Here is a 17,057-nt window from a genome sequence, read left to right as displayed (position 1 = left end):
TTAGAACTACTTTAGAAATGATAATATATTGATATATACTTTTATGATTCTGTACTTCGTAGCATAACTCTCTCTCTCTCTCTCTCTCTCTCTCTCTCTCTCTCTCCATACCCTGTAAAAGAAGTAATTGACCATATCCAGAAGGTCTGCCAAGCCGGCCCGATGCGGGCAGGCAGGCGGCCAGAAGGTCTTGCCAAGCCAGCCCGGTACGTGCCAGGCAGGCTGGCCAGAAGGTCTGCCAATCAGGCACGGTGCGGGCAGGAAGGCGGGCAGAAGGTTCTGCCAAGCCGGCCCGGTGCGGACAGGCAGGCGGGCCAGAAGGTCTTGCCAACGCAGGGCCGGTGCGGGCAGGCGGGCTGGCCATGAGGTCAACCGAGCCCGGCCCCTGTGCGGGCATGTGGGCGGACTAGAAGGTCTGCAAGCCGGCCCGGTGGGGCAGGCGGGCGAGCCATGATGTCAGCCAAGCCGGCCGGTGCGGGCATGTGGGCGGGCTAGAAGGTCTGCCGAGCCGGCCCGGTGGGGGCAGGCAGGTGGGCAGGTTGGGGAAAGTGGTTGGTGGGATCTATGACAACTTGGGTCCCTGCCCCACTTCCTGGAAACACACATTTTGAATTATGTGCAAAAATTAACAATTAAATATGTTAATTATTTATAGAAAAAAAATTTACAAAATATCAGCAACCACCTTCCATTAATTGAAAAAAAAATTGATATATATATATATATATATATATATAATTATATATATATATATATATATATATATATATATATATATATGGGGATACAATCCGTAATGAAGTAGAATCCCTCTGTAGTTTAAAACATATTTTCTTGTACAGTTTTTAGTGAACAAGACCACAGCTGATTGTCGAAAACCTATATTCCATACAAGAATATACTATGTTTTTAAACTACAGAAGGATTTTAACTTCACTGTGGATTGTATCCCCATTTACTTAAAGGTACGACATAGTACTGGCTTCTGCATATATTATATATATATATATATATATATATATATATATATATATATATATATATATATATATATATGCAGAAGCCAGGTACTATGTATATATATATATGCAGAAGCCAGGTACTATATATATATATATATATATAATATAGCTATATATATATATATATATATATAAATATATATACCCTATATCATATATATATATATATATATACTATAGAATTATATAAATATATATATATATATATATATATATATATTATATATATGTATATATATATATATATAGAATATATACATTATATATATATATATATATATATATATATATATATATATATTATATATATATATATATATATATATAATGGTATTATATATATATATATATATATTATCTATATATATATTATATGCAAATAAAAACAATGTATCGTGCTTCTAAGAAATCAATAGAGGGATCCACAGTAATATCCTTGTTTATCGAGATATAATATATTTATACAAAGCTTAAAGCTTTCTTCCATCCTCCCTGTGGACTTGATCACTAAGCAAATGAGACATGGTTTTTGGTGAAGAATTCCAAATAAACATAAACAAACAGACAAAGAACATTAACAAAGTTAAAAAATTCGAACAAGTCATTGGGTCGTATATATATATATATATATATATATATATATATATATATATATATATATATATATTATATATATATATGATGTGTGTGTGTATGTGTGTGTAATTTTAATACCCATAATACCCTCTAAATTCTCGAATTCTTTGCGTTTTTTGGATACTCTTGCACAAACAAACGCTTTAGACCCCTGTGCAAGATATATGAAGCAGATGTGATGTTCTGGTAAAGGGAAAACAAACCCACATCTGCCCCCGCCCGCCTGCCCGCACCGCGCCGGCTTGGCAAACCTTCTGGCCCGCCCGCCTGCCCCCACCGGGCCAGCTTGACAGACCTCCTGGCCTGCCCGCCGGCGCACACTGGGGCTGCTTGGCAGTCCTTCTGGCTTGCCCGCCTACCCGCACCTGCTTGGCAGACCTTCTGCCCGCCACCTGCCTGCACAAAGCCTGCTTGGCAGACTTGGCTCGCCCGCCTGCCCGCACCAGGACTGCTTGGCAGACCGTCTGGCCCACCCACCTGTCAGCACCAGGCCTGTGTGGCAGACCTTCTGGCACGCCCGCCTGCTAGCACCGGGCCTGCTTGGCGACCTTCTGGCCGCCCGCCTGCTACGCACCATTGCTGGCTTGGCAGCCCTCTGGCCCGCCCCACCTCTAGCACCAGGCCGCTGCCTTGGCAGGACCGGTTCTGGCCCCTTCCTGCCTGGCTAGCACCAGGCCTGCTTTGGAGACCTCTGCCCGCCCTTCTGATAGCACCATTGCCTGGCTTGGAGACCTTCTTGGCCCGCCCGCCTGCTAGCACAGGCCTGCTTGGCAGAACCTTCTGGCCCGCCCTGCCTGCTAGCACCATGGCCTGCTTGGCAAGACCTTTCTGGCCCGCCCTGCCTTGCTGCACCATGCCTGCCCCCCCCCCCCCCCTTTGGCAGACCTCGCCCCCCCGCCTGCTAGCACCAGGCCTGCTTGGCCGACCCTTCTTCCTGGCCCGCCCGCCTGCTAGCACCATGCCTGCTTGGCAGACCTTCTGGCCCGCCCGCCTGCTAGCACCATGCCTGCTTGGCAGACCTTCTGGCCCGCCCGCCTGCTAGCAACCAGGCCTGCTTGGCAGACCTTCTGGCCCGCCCCGCCTTGCTAGCACCATGCCTGCTTGGAAAGAACCCTTCTGGCGCCCGCCTGTAGCCTTGCCTGCCTTGGCCCCGACTTCTGGCCCGCCCGCCTGCTAGCAACAGGCCTGCTTGGCAGACCTTCTGGCCCGCCCGCCTGCTAGCACCAGGCCTGCTTGGCAGACCTTCTGGCCCGCCCGCCTGCTAGCACCATGCCTGCTTGGAAGACCTTCTGGCCCGCCCGCCTGCTAGCACCATGCCTGCTTGGCAGACCTTCTGGCCCGCCCGCCTGCTAGCACCATGCCTGCTTGGCAGACCTTCTGGCCCCCCGCCCGCCCTCCCCTGCTAGCACCATGCCTGCTTGGCAGACCTTCTGGCCCGCCCGCCTGCTAGCACCAGGCCTGCTTGGCAGACCTTCTGGCCCGCCCGCCTGCTAGCACCAGGCCTGCTTGGAAGACCTTCTGGTGCCCGCCCACGCCTTGCTAGCACCAGGCCTGGCTTTGGCAGAACCTTCTGGCCCGCCCGCCTGCTAGCACCATGCCTGCTTGGGGAAGACCTTTGGCACGCCGCTGCTAGCCACCATTGCTGCCCTGGGAAGACCATTCCGGCCCGCCCGCTGTAGCAACAGGCCTGCTTGGCAGACATTCCTGCCCGCCCGCCTTGCTAAGGCAACCAGGCCTGCTTGCAGACCTTCTGGCCCCGCCCTGGCCTGCTAGCAACAAGGCCTGCTTGGCAAGAACCTTCTGGCCCGCCCGCCTGCTAGCAACAGGCCTGCTTGGCAGACCTTCTGGCCCGCCCGCCTGCTAGCACCATGCCTGCTTGGCAGACCTTCTGGCCCGCCCGCCTGCTAGCACCATGCCTGCTTGGCAGACCTTCTGGCCCGCCCGCCTGCTAGCACCATGCCTGCTTGGAAGACCTTCTGGCCCGCCCGCCTGCCTGCACCAGGCCTGCTTGGCAGACCTTCTGGCCCGCCTGCCTGCCTGCTTAGCTGACCTTCTGGCCTGCCCGCACCGGGCATGCTTGGCAGACCATCTGGCTTGCCCGCCTGCCCGCACCTGCTTGGCAGACCTTCTGGCCCGCCCGCCTGCCTGCACCGGGCCTGCAACCTTCCAGCCCGCCTGCCTGCCCGCAGTACCGGGCCTGCTTTTCTGTCCAGTTCGTCAATATGTTTTTCGAATGTCATGTGTTTATCGAAGTACACTCCAAGATTCTTTACGGATTCCATAGGTTCGATGATGGCCCCATTAAAATTGATTTTGATGTTATCCCCGATTTTGGATAGATATTGCCTGGAGCCTAGGAATATACATTGCGTTTTACTTTCATTCAACAATAAGCCATTTATTTGAAAATACATCTTCACTCTATATAAAATCTCCTCAGTTTTGCGCACTAAATCTTCCAAGTTAGAGAGAGAGAGAGAGAGAGAGAGAGCAGAGTCGTAACCCTTCTTTTCGTCTTGATTTTCCTTAAATTTCATCTTATTTTCCTTGTGACACGAAGGCCACCAGGAAAAACTTATAAAAATAACAAAGACGAGCGCAGTGATTTTCCTGGTAAGCGGTTAAGTTCCCAGAAAGGGGTTGAACATGAAGGAAAATCGCCAGAAAAATGTAGTGTGCATGTGTACGTGTATATATAGATAGATAGATAGATAGATAGATAGATAGATAGATAGATAGATCATAAAAAAAAAACGAGAAAATGGAACAGAATAAGAAGCACTACTACTTGAGTACTGAGTACATTTCTTTTCCTTTACGTAAGCCGACGCGACGTCTCTCTCTCTCTCTCTCTCTCTCTCTCTCTCTCTCTCTCTCTCTCTCTCTCTCTCTCTCATCCTCAGTGAAGATGGGTCCCTTGAGCTGGAACGGTCGCAGCCACCTTAGATTCCTCGTCACATGTGTTATTGTGATTGCAGTAAGTGCATTATCATTCAGTTCTTTGTAAAACTGTGTATTCCCTGTTTTGTAAAAAGGATATCTGTGTTGTCAAACATGTTTTACTGTACAGTGGTTGAAATAGACGGAAGCATACAGACTATAAAAACATGGTAAAGACAATTGATCGAAGTGCTGTGTATTGCAAGGTATTAAGTGACATAAAAAAATAAGCTTCCCCTGAATAGAATTACTGAACGCTTGACATTGCTTCTGGCTTTGCAATTGTATGGTTCTTAACGCGCCAAAGTGCAAAGATATGATAAAAAAACATTAAAAGAGGAAAAATAATAAATAATTAATAACTGAAGATAAGCCAGCAAGCAGACGAATATTTCCATCCAGAAACAATAGCTTTCTTCTTCTTCTTCTTCTTCTTCTTTTCTTCTTCTTCTTCTTCTTCTTCTTCTTTGCCTTTAGCTTTTCCCATTTCTATATGGGGTCGTTGTTTCTAGTCAGCCTTCTCCATCTTCCTCTGCCCTGTACATCTTTTTCTCCAGAAACAGTAACACAGGCAACACTACAGGCATGAAAGTGATTCAAAACAATTTATTTTTATGGAAATTTAAAAGTATTTCATCACAGTTTATTTTATGGCTTAGAAGTTAACGATTTTTGCAGCGTTTTTATTTTTATCCTCCTCATAAAAACAGTCACCGAACTGTTGATGCTGGTAGAATCATCTCTATACCTTGAGAGGTTGATCAAGGCAAGGTCAAGGAATTCTGAATCCCTCAAGGATTGCATAAAGGTCACGCACCTTAATTTACTTTCATTGTAAATAGTAACAGTATACTATCATTCATCTTGCGTTGTTACTACTCTATAAACTCTCTAGAATCAGCGGGTTGCTTCATCGATATTACTATCATTTTCTAATCACTGCCACTATTGTAGATACTATGAGAATTGGTAGAAGTATCAATAGTAGTAGACATCATAATACTAAAAGAAAATGAGATTTCTTCTCTCTGTATTTTCCTTGACCTTCTCTTACATCTTTTACTTCTTAATGAGCACCATATTCTTTGGAAGCTTGAATTCCAAGTCAATGACCTCTGTAGACTTGTTCCATATGAATGGGATTCATATTCTGAATAATAATAATAATAATAATAATAATAATAATAATAATAATAATAATAATAATAATAATAATAATAATAATAATAATAATAATAATAATAATGATGATGAATAATTTAGAGAATTCAGAGAATTAATTTTATAATATATGAGGTTCATTCGCTGAATTCGGCCATTTTACTCAACAGAATTTGTTTAAAAGAGGGTTTTCTTCCAATGATAATAATAATAATAATAATAATAATAATAATAATAATAATAATAATAATAATAATAATAATAATAATAATAATAATAAATAATAATAATAATAATAATCTTTATTCCCCTTATTTTCACAACCGTAGGGCCTTGCGACATTCCCAGTGTTCCTAGCAAGCAGGGGTCATGTGGACGCCAGCACCCAGTGGGATCAAGATTTATTGTGTCAGATGGCAGGACCTATAGCCCCTGACGATCCTTGGCTCCTTCGGCACGCCCGAGAGAGGTTGGTAATAGCAGGATTCTTTCGATACATCCTTCGGGATGTTTGGACGATTCCTCACATGGCCGTCTTTTTTTTTTTTTAAGTTTATGCTGCTGTCATTTCTTTATTTGTTCGTTAGTAATTACGTATGCACAAGTTACCCTGATCGTATTTGTTATTTATTATTGGTATACGAGTCCGGTGGTTTAACATTCATGAAAATATATTAATTCCGGAGTAGAACGAATTTGATATTCAAGGACATTTGTAGCTTTATGCATATATCATACAGCATCTATATATACACCTTTATTGCAGGCACCTGGAGCCTCCAGGTAAAGAAGACAATGCACTCATTTACAGTTATACACACATTACTTCCACTGCAGGTACCTGAACCTATGCACTCATATTACCTTTAATGCTTTTACCTGTACCTCGAGGTAAAGACTCCAATGAACTCATTTACAGATATACAATTTACTTTTATTCCAGGTACCTGGAGCCTCCAAGCAAAGAACCCTACAACCTGGAACTCCTCAATGGGAAAAACAGCTCCATGGGCTATAACATCTACAGGATCTCGGCAATCAGTTGGTTGTACCTGGATACAACCATTCGACACCTGTTCAAGGACGAGCCTCCGGGGTTCTTCGTCGAGGCTGGCGCCCTTGACGGGGAGTATATCTCGAACTCCTTGCAGTTGGAGCTCGAGAAGGGCTGGAAGGGTCTCCTGGTGGAGGTCGACGAAGAGATGTACGCGCGCCTCAGGAAGAAGAATAGAAAAGCGTGGACGTCTAGTGCTTGTCTCGCCACAAAGCCTTACCCACACCAAGTGAGTCTAAAAAAAAAACTCTCTCTCTCTCTCTCTCTCTCTCTCTCTCTCTCTCTCTAGCCTTTTCAATATTCCTGGTAAACTGTTTTTACTGTTAACTGTGCCTCTTGCGCTAGATAGCTTGGGCTGTAAAAATTATCTATAAAATATGATACATTACATGGCATGAACGTCAAGTCTCAATATCGCTCGGTCTCTTAAGCCTCCATTTTTATAATGAGCTGAGTAAGATTGGCATTGACCTCTTACCTCCTTTGTTCCAGGCAACGCTGGTGAAATTCGTCAACCACGAAGCCTTAACGAAAGACGTGGACAGCTTGACTATGAGAGGATACAATGCCCTCACAGACGCCAAGGATCTGAAGGAGAGGATGGGGCACGGATTCCCCACCTACCAGACATCTCAGTGCCTGCCCCTGCAGACTCTTCTTCTGTCAATCAATGCCACAAACGTCACCATGATATCCCTGGATGTGGAAGGTATGTAAATATTCACTTATTCACACCATTAGGTCTTCAACCTTCCTTGTGGTCCTTCGTCGCTTCCACTAGAGTCCTTGGGTCTGTTGTAAGTTTTAGTAATCCAGTGATACCTATGGTACCATGACTTTCCAGCGCTCTTGAGTTTAGGTGTGGTTAATTTTTCAACTGGTTATTCGGGCCTCACTGAAGCCCACTGCTTGCTTTCTTGCCTTTTAATAGTCAATGCTGACATTCCTGTCTGAATCGCAATTTCTTTTTTTATTTATAACAATTCCTTATCCAGATGACTGTTAAAAAAACTGAAAGTTAATCATTTAAGGGTTTTATTTATTTATTTTTTTTGGTCTAAACGTTTCCGACCATAGTTATACTACCCCGTATGGGACAGCGTCATCAGTGCACCTCACGTGATACACTGTAGGCATTACGAAAGGTTTTCCGCAGCGTTCCCTCTGCCCCTAGATGCACCCAGTTTTTATCCTTTTACTTTACCTCCATTCCCGCTTCCTTTCTTCGATCTTGGTGTCCAACCTCTTTCACTATCACTCCTCAGTGCAACTGTGAGGTTATCTCTCATCTCTGCCCTTTGATACTTGCTTTTCATCTTTCTTTTGTGGGTCGCTTTATTTTGCTGTCCAACCAATCAATCCAGCTTCCTGGTTTCTCTATGAAGTGCTGTATGGCTGGACGTGTCCCGGTGTTTCGTAAATCGACCAATCCTTCAAAGAAATCCTGCTTTACAGAGATGGAAAGAGACGTCCTCAGTTCCTTCTACGATTCGAAAGTCCTGGTGACGGTGGATGTGTGGATTGTGGAACACAGACATCCTGAAGTGGAGCTACTTCAGGCGGACCGTCCGGACTTCGACTTTATATACTGGTAAGAGTAGCCAAGAGTTTCAGTTTTGTAGTTTTTGACGTTTTCCAAAGTCATTATTATGTTGAATTTTATTAAAAGTTATTGCTGCCTCAGCTGCGTTTATTTTATAGAGGTTCTCTATTTTCTCTTATTATTGTTTTCTCATTGTTGCTTAAACTGGTGCGTTGCTCGCCAGTTTAAGCAACAATGAGAAAACAATAATTAGAAAAATAGAGAAGAACCTTCATAAAATTAACCCAGCTGAGGCAGTAATTACTTTTAATAAAACATGTTTAAAAGAGGGTTTATTTCCAGCATGTTAAATTTTACTCATATCGCTGTGTTTCTTATTATAAGTTTTCCATCACTGCAAGTTTTCATAGTTATTTTGAATTTTTCACGATGTTATTCATAATCGTGAGTTTTAATTGCCACTACAATGTTTCCATATTCTGTAAGATTTTCACAATCATTGTAAGTTTAGCATTGACTTTGAATTGATCAATTTGAAATATGTAAATTTTTCATCGTCAATAGCATGCCTGGATTAGCCTGTATCGATAGATGGTAATGAAAAAAGTTTTAGATAATGATGAAGAAATTTTAAACTAGTTGTAAGAGAACTCATCAGTGAACATAAACATTAGCGATAATCGGGTTCTAATGCTATATGCAACGCGGAATTTGGATTGCTTGTCTATCAGCATGATTCATGGAAAAATAGAGATACTAAATGAAGATAATTTTATAATTATTTAGAAGCAAATGTCATGGACTTGCAGGCATGCGCGTCTAAATGCAGTCGTTTCTAATCTCTTTTTTTTTTTTTTTTTTTTTTTTTTTTTTTGCAGGTTTCTGTCAAAAGGTTACAGTCTCTACACGATGGGACTTCATACACCGATAGACTACATCTTCATTCGCAATGACTCGGGAATCCACACGAGAGCGTTCGCTGCAAGACCACCTGAATACACGATCAATCTTGACGACTATCTCCCTAGAAGGATTTCCTGAAGAGGATTCCTGCAGGAGGAGGAGGAGGAGGAGGAGGAGGAGGAGGAGGAGGAGGACTGGTTGATCTAGAACCTTTAGTCTGAAGTCTCTCATTACACAGGTATAAGAGCTCCTTGGCAAGTTAATGGTTCCCTCATTGTTTATTTACATACATACATACTGTCTACACACATTCATTTATATTGTGTGTGGGTGGGTGGCAGTGGGAGGGGCTATGGAGTGGGGAGGGGGATGAAGAGATGGGGAAGCTTGGGGCCATTGCCTTAGCCTTACCTGCGAAAGTCCCGAGATCAGTCCCACGATAGGGAAACGACTTGTGTCTGGTATTTGGGAACCCACTGAACTCCTGATGACCGAAGAAGTGATTTCGTTCTTGGCGGTTATTCGGCTGTGGTGAATCTTAGATTTATAGAGCAAAGCATGGGCCAGCAACGTTATTCCAAAAAGGCTTGTTGTGAATAAGATTAATATCATTTAGAGCTTCTTTATACTCGTTCATTGAAATTTATATATGTAATATCTACACGTATATATTATATATATATATATATATATATATATATATATATATAAACACATATATGTGTGTGTAGTATATATATATATTTTATATAATTACATAAGGATTTTACATCATTGTGGATTATATCCCCATTTACTGAGAGGTACGACATAGTACCTAGCTTCTGCATATATATATATATATATATATATATAATATATATATATATATATATATATATATATATGTGTGTGTGTGTGTGTGTGTGTGTGTGTGTGTATGTGTGTGTGTGTGCTCGTGTTTGTGTTTGTTGTCGTGTGTGTACGTTTCTACGTTTATATAATACCCTCCATGCACCCCCTTGCATACGGGATTATCTGAAATTTGTACAGAAAACCTCATAGTGTTGAACTCCTAAGTTAAATGTAATTCCTTATCACCAGAGGTGCATTAAAAGGACGTAATAAACTCTATGCAATTTTATTCATTTGGCCAATGAGACATTATAAATTTGAAAGCAAAATAAAAAAGGTGAAAAAGGGAAATCCAAAGTCGATTACATGATTCTTGGCTGGAATACAATATTCCATTCTCAGTCCATCAAATGGAAGGATTTTATCGTTTTTATCAGGCAAGTCGTTTGGTAAATAATACATTCTCATTTGATTCAGATTTGAGTGTTATTTCATAAACGATGAAGATTTTCATTTGATAAAGATTACAGATTCTCATTTGATAAACCTGGAAATTATCATTTGATAAAGATTACAGATTCTCATTTGGTAAATCTGAAAATTATCATTTGATAAAGATCACAGATTCTCATCTGATAAACCTGGAAATTATCATTTGATAAAGATTACAGATTCTCATTTGATAAACCTGAAAATTATCATTTGATAAAGATTACAGATTCTCATTTGATAAACCTGGAAATTATCGTTTGATAAAGATTCCAGATTCTCATTTGATAAACCTAGACATTATCATTTGATAAAAAAGCAGATTCTCATTTGATAAACCTGGAAATTATCATTTGATAAAAAAAAGCAGTTTCTCATTTGATAAACAATATAGATTCTCGTTCGGTAAACATTATAGACTCATATTGCATTAACATTAAAGATCAGTATCTGACAAAAATCATCGATGTTAATTTGATAGATATGACAGATTTTCATTTGATAAGCAAAACAGAATCACGTTTGATAAATATTACAGACTAGTATTTGATAATCATTGCAGATTCTCATTTGATAAGCAATACAGACTCGTATTTGATAAACATTATAGATTCTGATTTGATAAACATTAGACTCCTATTTGATAAACATTACAGATTCTCATTCAACAAACATTGCAGACTCATTTGATCATTTGATGACCTTCGCAGTGTCTCGTCTGATGAGAATTTTTCAGTCTTATTTGAAAAACATATCTGTTTTGATAAAGTATACAGTTTCATTATGATGAGCAGAGTATCAACTTATAAATATACGTCTAACAAATACTAGTTTCGTTTCGTAAATATTGTCGAGGCTCACTTGATAAACTCCAGTGGGTTACATTTGACAAACATTGCAGTCCCCTTTGATAAACATTGCAGTGTATTCCGATAAATATTCAAGTGTCATTTAATAAGCATAGGAGCTACGTATTTATAAATATTTAAGACTCTTCGGATAAATAAGAAATTCTCATTTTTTTAAATGTTTTAATTTCACTTGTGAAGGAACAGAAATATTCAGTAAGAAAAAATCTCACATTTACGAATCATTTGATTTTTCTTATGCATACAAGATTAATCTATTACTTTAGCTAATTAATATACTTTAGTCGTCAAAATGTACGGGGAACGGGTAACCAGTTTTGTATCTATATGTACATTTTTAGAATTATGATTTTATTCTATTAAATCAATCCTGAAACAACGACAATCAGTAATCAACATCGACATAAGACCCAGAGAATTAAAAAATGACATCTATTGCATATGCTAATTAAGCTGAATTTGGCTTGTAGAGTATTTGATGGGAAATAGCAGAGGTTGAACGCACAGTAACGATCATGGAAGATCGTGTCGAGCGTTGCTCATCACTTGTACAGCTAAACGAACTAAAAAAAAATCGGAAATACACAGAATTAAGCTTAGAATGGAAGGACCCCCCCAAAAAAAACCACTTATTTTCCACGTCACTTACGAGGTAAAGCTGAAACGTCATAATGAGTAGTTATAGGATATAGGTCACCGATCAAAAGGAATATACTTCCTCATTGAAACATTGAAAAAAAAAGTCGAAAAAAATAATCAAAGGATATTGTACTAAGGGAAGCATCACAGCCGCTATCTTTAAAAAAAAAGAGAGAAAAAAAAAACACTTCATAAAAACTGTCAAACGTGAAACAGATAAATCGGAATTCTAAAAAGCAAAGTTGAAACGAATTAGCTGAGAGTATACTGGCATTTCACTCAAGATATTTTCGAAGCAACTCAGAGACGTATTCTTAAACTAAGCTGTCATAGCCTCCAATGGAAGAATGACACGCTCCTTATCACTATGCAAAGAGTATTATGTACTGGTACGTCGTACCACTTTCAGTGGTTCGTCAAGCAACAACAACGCCAAAAAATCAAACAAAACAACGACAGTAAAGAATCAACAACACGACAGAAACAATAACAATAAATACACAATAAATAACGAACAAATAAATTATATGGTTGTAACAATGCCTTCGCCTGTATCTTCGAAGCTGGAGATCATTAGCGAATTTTTTCTTTCGTTTTTTTTTATTTCTTTTATTTATATTCTTGATTAGAGTTCACCGAACAACTTTGATTACTGTTCTTGCGTTTTCAACACAAGAATCGCGTCGGAAGATAGCACTAGGCCTATGGGAAGGGTGACCTCTGGCCCTCAGAAGGCCTATGGGATGGGCGACCTCTGGCCCTTAGAAGGCCTATGGGATGGGCGACCTCTGGCCCTTAGGAGGCCTATGGGATGGGCGACCTCTGGCCCTCACCTATTCTCTGAGGGAAGAGAAGGGCGGCTGAGCCGTTCTGATGGTGTCGGCGTACCTGCTGGTGGGACGTGTTGATGGCGTTGTAGTGGTAGTAGTGCTTGGTGTTGTGGTAGTAGTGGTAGTACTAGTGGTAGTGGTGGTGGTGCTTTTGGGCGTCGTGGTCTTTTTGGTCCCTTCAGAGGCCCTCGGTCCCGGGAAGCTGTAGTAGGAATACGGATGGTCCTCTGGCCTCTTCGTCGCCGGGTAGTACTTGTAGTTGATGGCGCCCACCGACCTAGAAGGCTCACCAGTCTCCCGATACGACCCCTGATCGTAATACTCGTAGTCGTCCTCGTACAGGTAGTCGTCGGAATCGTGCTTGTCGTCGTCTTCGTAGTAGTCGTCATAGTAGTCGTAGTACACTGGTTCCAGTCGGTCTACCCTAGGCCTATAGACAGGTCTCCTGCGAGTTAAGTGGCGGATCTCCTGCGAGTCCAGGTACAGAGGACTGTCGTTCTTCGTCGTCGGCTGGTACCGCTGCTGCAGCTGCTGCTGCTGCTGCTGGTGCTGGTGCTGGTGCTGGTACCTTCTCCGGAGCTTTGGACGGAACCGACGCCTGATGGGTCGGTAGACAGGTCGGGGGCGAGGCGGGGGCAGAGTGGCTCTCTTCGGAGCCGCCGTGATGATCTGTCTCGGCGGTAATAACGCCGTTGGTGGACGAGGTGGTACTATGAGTCTGCGCGATGGCATTGTAGGTGGGCGCGGTGGCAATGTGTACGGGCGAGGGGGTAATGTAGGTGGGCGTGGTGCTGGTGGTGGCGGCTCTGTAGGGGAAGGCTGAAGGATATGGATGGGCGGCGGGGGATTCCAGGGGGTCTCTTCCTCGATGGCTTCTACCACGGGTAGCCAGATTTCAGACGTGTCCCCGTAACCTAAGACCTGCTCGTTAGTGACTAGTTGGTGGACGGGCCTGCAAGCAGAATAAAATAAAAACTTTTATAACGTAAACAGTCATAATAACGCAGACAGTTCTTAAACTTACAAAAGCCAGAAGGCGCACCTTTGATACAACAAGGGGTTAGAGACCAGTAATCAATTCTATTTTTGTAATTTTCAGTGCCACAATGACCTCTTAACACTTCGATTACCTCATGAGAGGAAAGCTAACATTGCGGTCTGATTTTCGGGGATAGCGTGGGGGTTTCAGTCCCACTAGGAAGTATAGTCTTTATCATTTATTTCCCATTTCGGAGCGAAGGCCTTCAGTGGAAAACATAATGTTATTATTATTATTCAGAAGATAACCCCCTATTCATATGACCAGCTTCCATAGAATATGGTATTCATTTGAAAGCACTTACAGGAGATATAAGGAAAAACAGTAAGAAGAAGTCAGTTATTATCAAAAGAGAAATTGTTGAATGAATAGTATAAATATTTTGAAATATAAATGAATTATTAAATTACAATGTGATTTGCTTCTTCACTTAAGCTTTTGAGAAAAAGTGATATATATATATATATATATATATATATATATATATATATATAGTATATATATTATATATATATATATATATATATATATAATTTATATGCATTCAAAATCACAGTAGATGCACGTGACTTCATTAAATAAGCGAATAGCACAGGAAAATGATAGGCAGAAATTCAAAACAATGTCTTAGTAATGACGAAAGCGCTTGGATTTCTGCCTATCATTTCCCTGAGGTATATTCTCTTATATATATATATATATATATATATATATATATATATATATATATATATATATATTACCATCTGCTATTCTACAAAAGGTACGTTGACGATACCTTCGAGCTTTTTAAATCCAAGTACGATGCTGAAAGGTTTCTTCATTTCATTAATACGGCACACCCAAATATAAAATTTACTTATGGAGTGCGAAAGTGATAATAAACTACCATTCTTAGATGTTTTAGTCTTACGACAATATGATCATTTTAATACTTCAGTTTACAGGAAGGGAACTTTTACAGGATTAGGTTCAAATTTTTATAGTCACTGTTTTTATGGTTTTAAATTAAATTCTTTATCCTCATTACTTCATCGTGCCTTCTCATTGACATCTAGTTGGGAATTTTTTCACGAAGAAATCAACTTTTTACGTCAATATTTTACCAACAATTATTTTCCCACTACACTTTTTCACAGGTATGTTCGTAAACTTCTTAATAACGTTTTTATCCCAAAAGTCTCCTTACCTACTGTGCCTAAGCTTCCATTTTATGCAAATGTACCTTTAATCCATGACAAAAATTTCTACGATGCACTAAGAAAACTCATATTTGATTATATACCAGCTATTAGATTTAATATCATCCCAACAAACCCACTCAGTTTAGGTAGTTTGTTTAAATTCAAGGATAAACTTGACCCTTTGATGACCTCATGTGTTGTATACAAGTTTCATTGCCCTAGATGTAATCTGGGGACCTACGTGGGATCCACACAGAGGTTACTGAGGGTCAGAATTGATTGTCATAAGGGCGTTAGCTATAGAACTGGTAACAAACTTGCTAATCCAGAATTTTCTAATATCAGACAACACACTAATAAATGCAAGCTGAATATACAATACAAAGATTTTGAAATATTGGGACGGGCACCGAATGGCAAACTACTGACAATTCTGGAATCCTTGTTTATTAAACAGCTTGTTCCTCAATTGAACACGCAGTCTTCCTCGACAACTCTTTACCTAACGTGAGCTGTTGCCGGTCATTTCTGGTTTGTTCCTTCTGACTTCTGTCCTTCCTTTCTCTCTTGATGGTTGGTTCTGCTAACTAGTTTTCATTTTTTTTTTTTATCTTGTCTTTTATAATGTATTATGTCTTTTATTTGTAATTTAGCGCTTTTAATATTAATTTTATTGTTTTATGTCTTTACAGCTTGAAAATAACCTTTGTTTTTTGAAACGTTGTAATAAATGTATTTTAAGGACCACCTGAGATGTACTTCCTCCTACAAAGTCTTCTATATATATATATATATATATATATATATATACTATATATATATATATATATATATATATATATTATCTGTTTCGATGTTTTCCAACATACTTGTAGTGCATCATACCAAAATGCCAGTTCAGTAGAGCTTCAGTCCATTAAAGAGACAATATATTTTGTAGTTTCTACCCTGTCCGAGACGCGGCTTATATTACAGCATTTCTCCTCACAATACTTTGCACAGCAATGTTGAGCCCATCGGGCTGAAATGTTCAAAGCAGTCAAGTTGGTCATTTGAGAACAGAACAGGTTCTCGTTCGCAAAACAGCCTATTTTGTACAAGCTTGGTGTCTCGTTCAGAATAAAACTAATGTAAGCCTATCCTTTCCCTCCGTTGAGAGAGAGAGAGAAAGAGAAAGAGAGAGAGAGAGAGAGTCCTTAATTTATATGCCGGCTCGTCATTGTAAAGCCCTTAATGAAATTATTACCTGCGTATATTTTAGGTCGAAATGCAAGTTCTGTCAGGCAAAGAGAGAGTATATTTAATATATATAGTATATGTATGTATGTATGTATATACATATATATATATAATATATATATGTATGTATGTATGTATATATGTATGTATATACATGCTATATATATACATACATATTCACACGCATAACTTTACTTCTATTGATGCACCTAACTATTCATTCGTGAGCCCGTAGTCCCTCCATCCCACGAGAGCCAGACAGCAATAGTCGACCGACGGCCGGGAAAATCGGGTATGGGGAAGACTGAGCGGCCAACTATGTTACCTATAACAGTAATTAGTAGGTGTCTGGGAGGCCCGTTTTGCTCACCTTTACAGAGAAAACGCCTAACCGCATCATTACCATACTCGGAGGCTTCCGTTATACTCTCCCACCGTCGGCGCTACAAGCGATTGCGAGCGGTTGCAACCATTGTTGCAGAAGGTCTCCGTTTCACGTGCAGTTAGGTCGAGAGCGAAATTGGGTTTGAAATTACGAAAGATTCTTCTTTCTCTCAGTTGTCGAAACACATTGATGAAGTTTTCATTCAACCAACGCTTAAGAGGATTAAAGGAAGATTATCAGCGGGAGTGACCTGAAATGGCTTACCTGTGGATGGATCTCTTGGTAAAAAT

General features: G+C 40.6%; 2 protein-coding genes across 2 annotated transcripts in view; one reads left to right on the top strand and one right to left on the bottom strand.

Annotated features, from left to right (window-relative positions):
* Window positions 1-3,570: 3,570 nt before the first annotated feature.
* Window positions 3,571-9,523, top strand: LOC135226240 (uncharacterized). The gene is made up of 6 exons (XM_064265683.1): window positions 3,571-3,870; window positions 6,089-6,228; window positions 6,703-7,042; window positions 7,306-7,522; window positions 8,269-8,404; window positions 9,235-9,523. The coding sequence occupies exons 1-6, from the start codon at window positions 3,571-3,573 to the stop codon at window positions 9,395-9,397; spliced, it is 1,296 nt and encodes a 431-aa protein (XP_064121753.1). The 3' UTR covers window positions 9,398-9,523.
* Window positions 9,524-10,955: 1,432 nt separating this feature from the next.
* Window positions 10,956-17,057, bottom strand: part of LOC135226512 (uncharacterized) — a 38,323-nt gene continuing 32,221 nt past the window's right edge. Inside the window, exon 4 of the mRNA XM_064266132.1 lies at window positions 10,956-13,872. Within this exon, the coding sequence (XP_064122202.1) occupies window positions 12,924-13,872 (949 nt within the window). The 3' untranslated portion in view covers window positions 10,956-12,923. The remainder of the gene's footprint in view (window positions 13,873-17,057) is intronic.

This window comes from Macrobrachium nipponense, chromosome 14 (genome assembly GCF_015104395.2).
Source record: "Macrobrachium nipponense isolate FS-2020 chromosome 14, ASM1510439v2, whole genome shotgun sequence".
In the NCBI taxonomy this organism is placed as follows: Eukaryota; Metazoa; Arthropoda; class Malacostraca; order Decapoda; family Palaemonidae; genus Macrobrachium; species Macrobrachium nipponense.
Note: the sequence above shows the minus strand (reverse complement) of the source record. Positions and strands in the feature narration are given on the sequence as shown.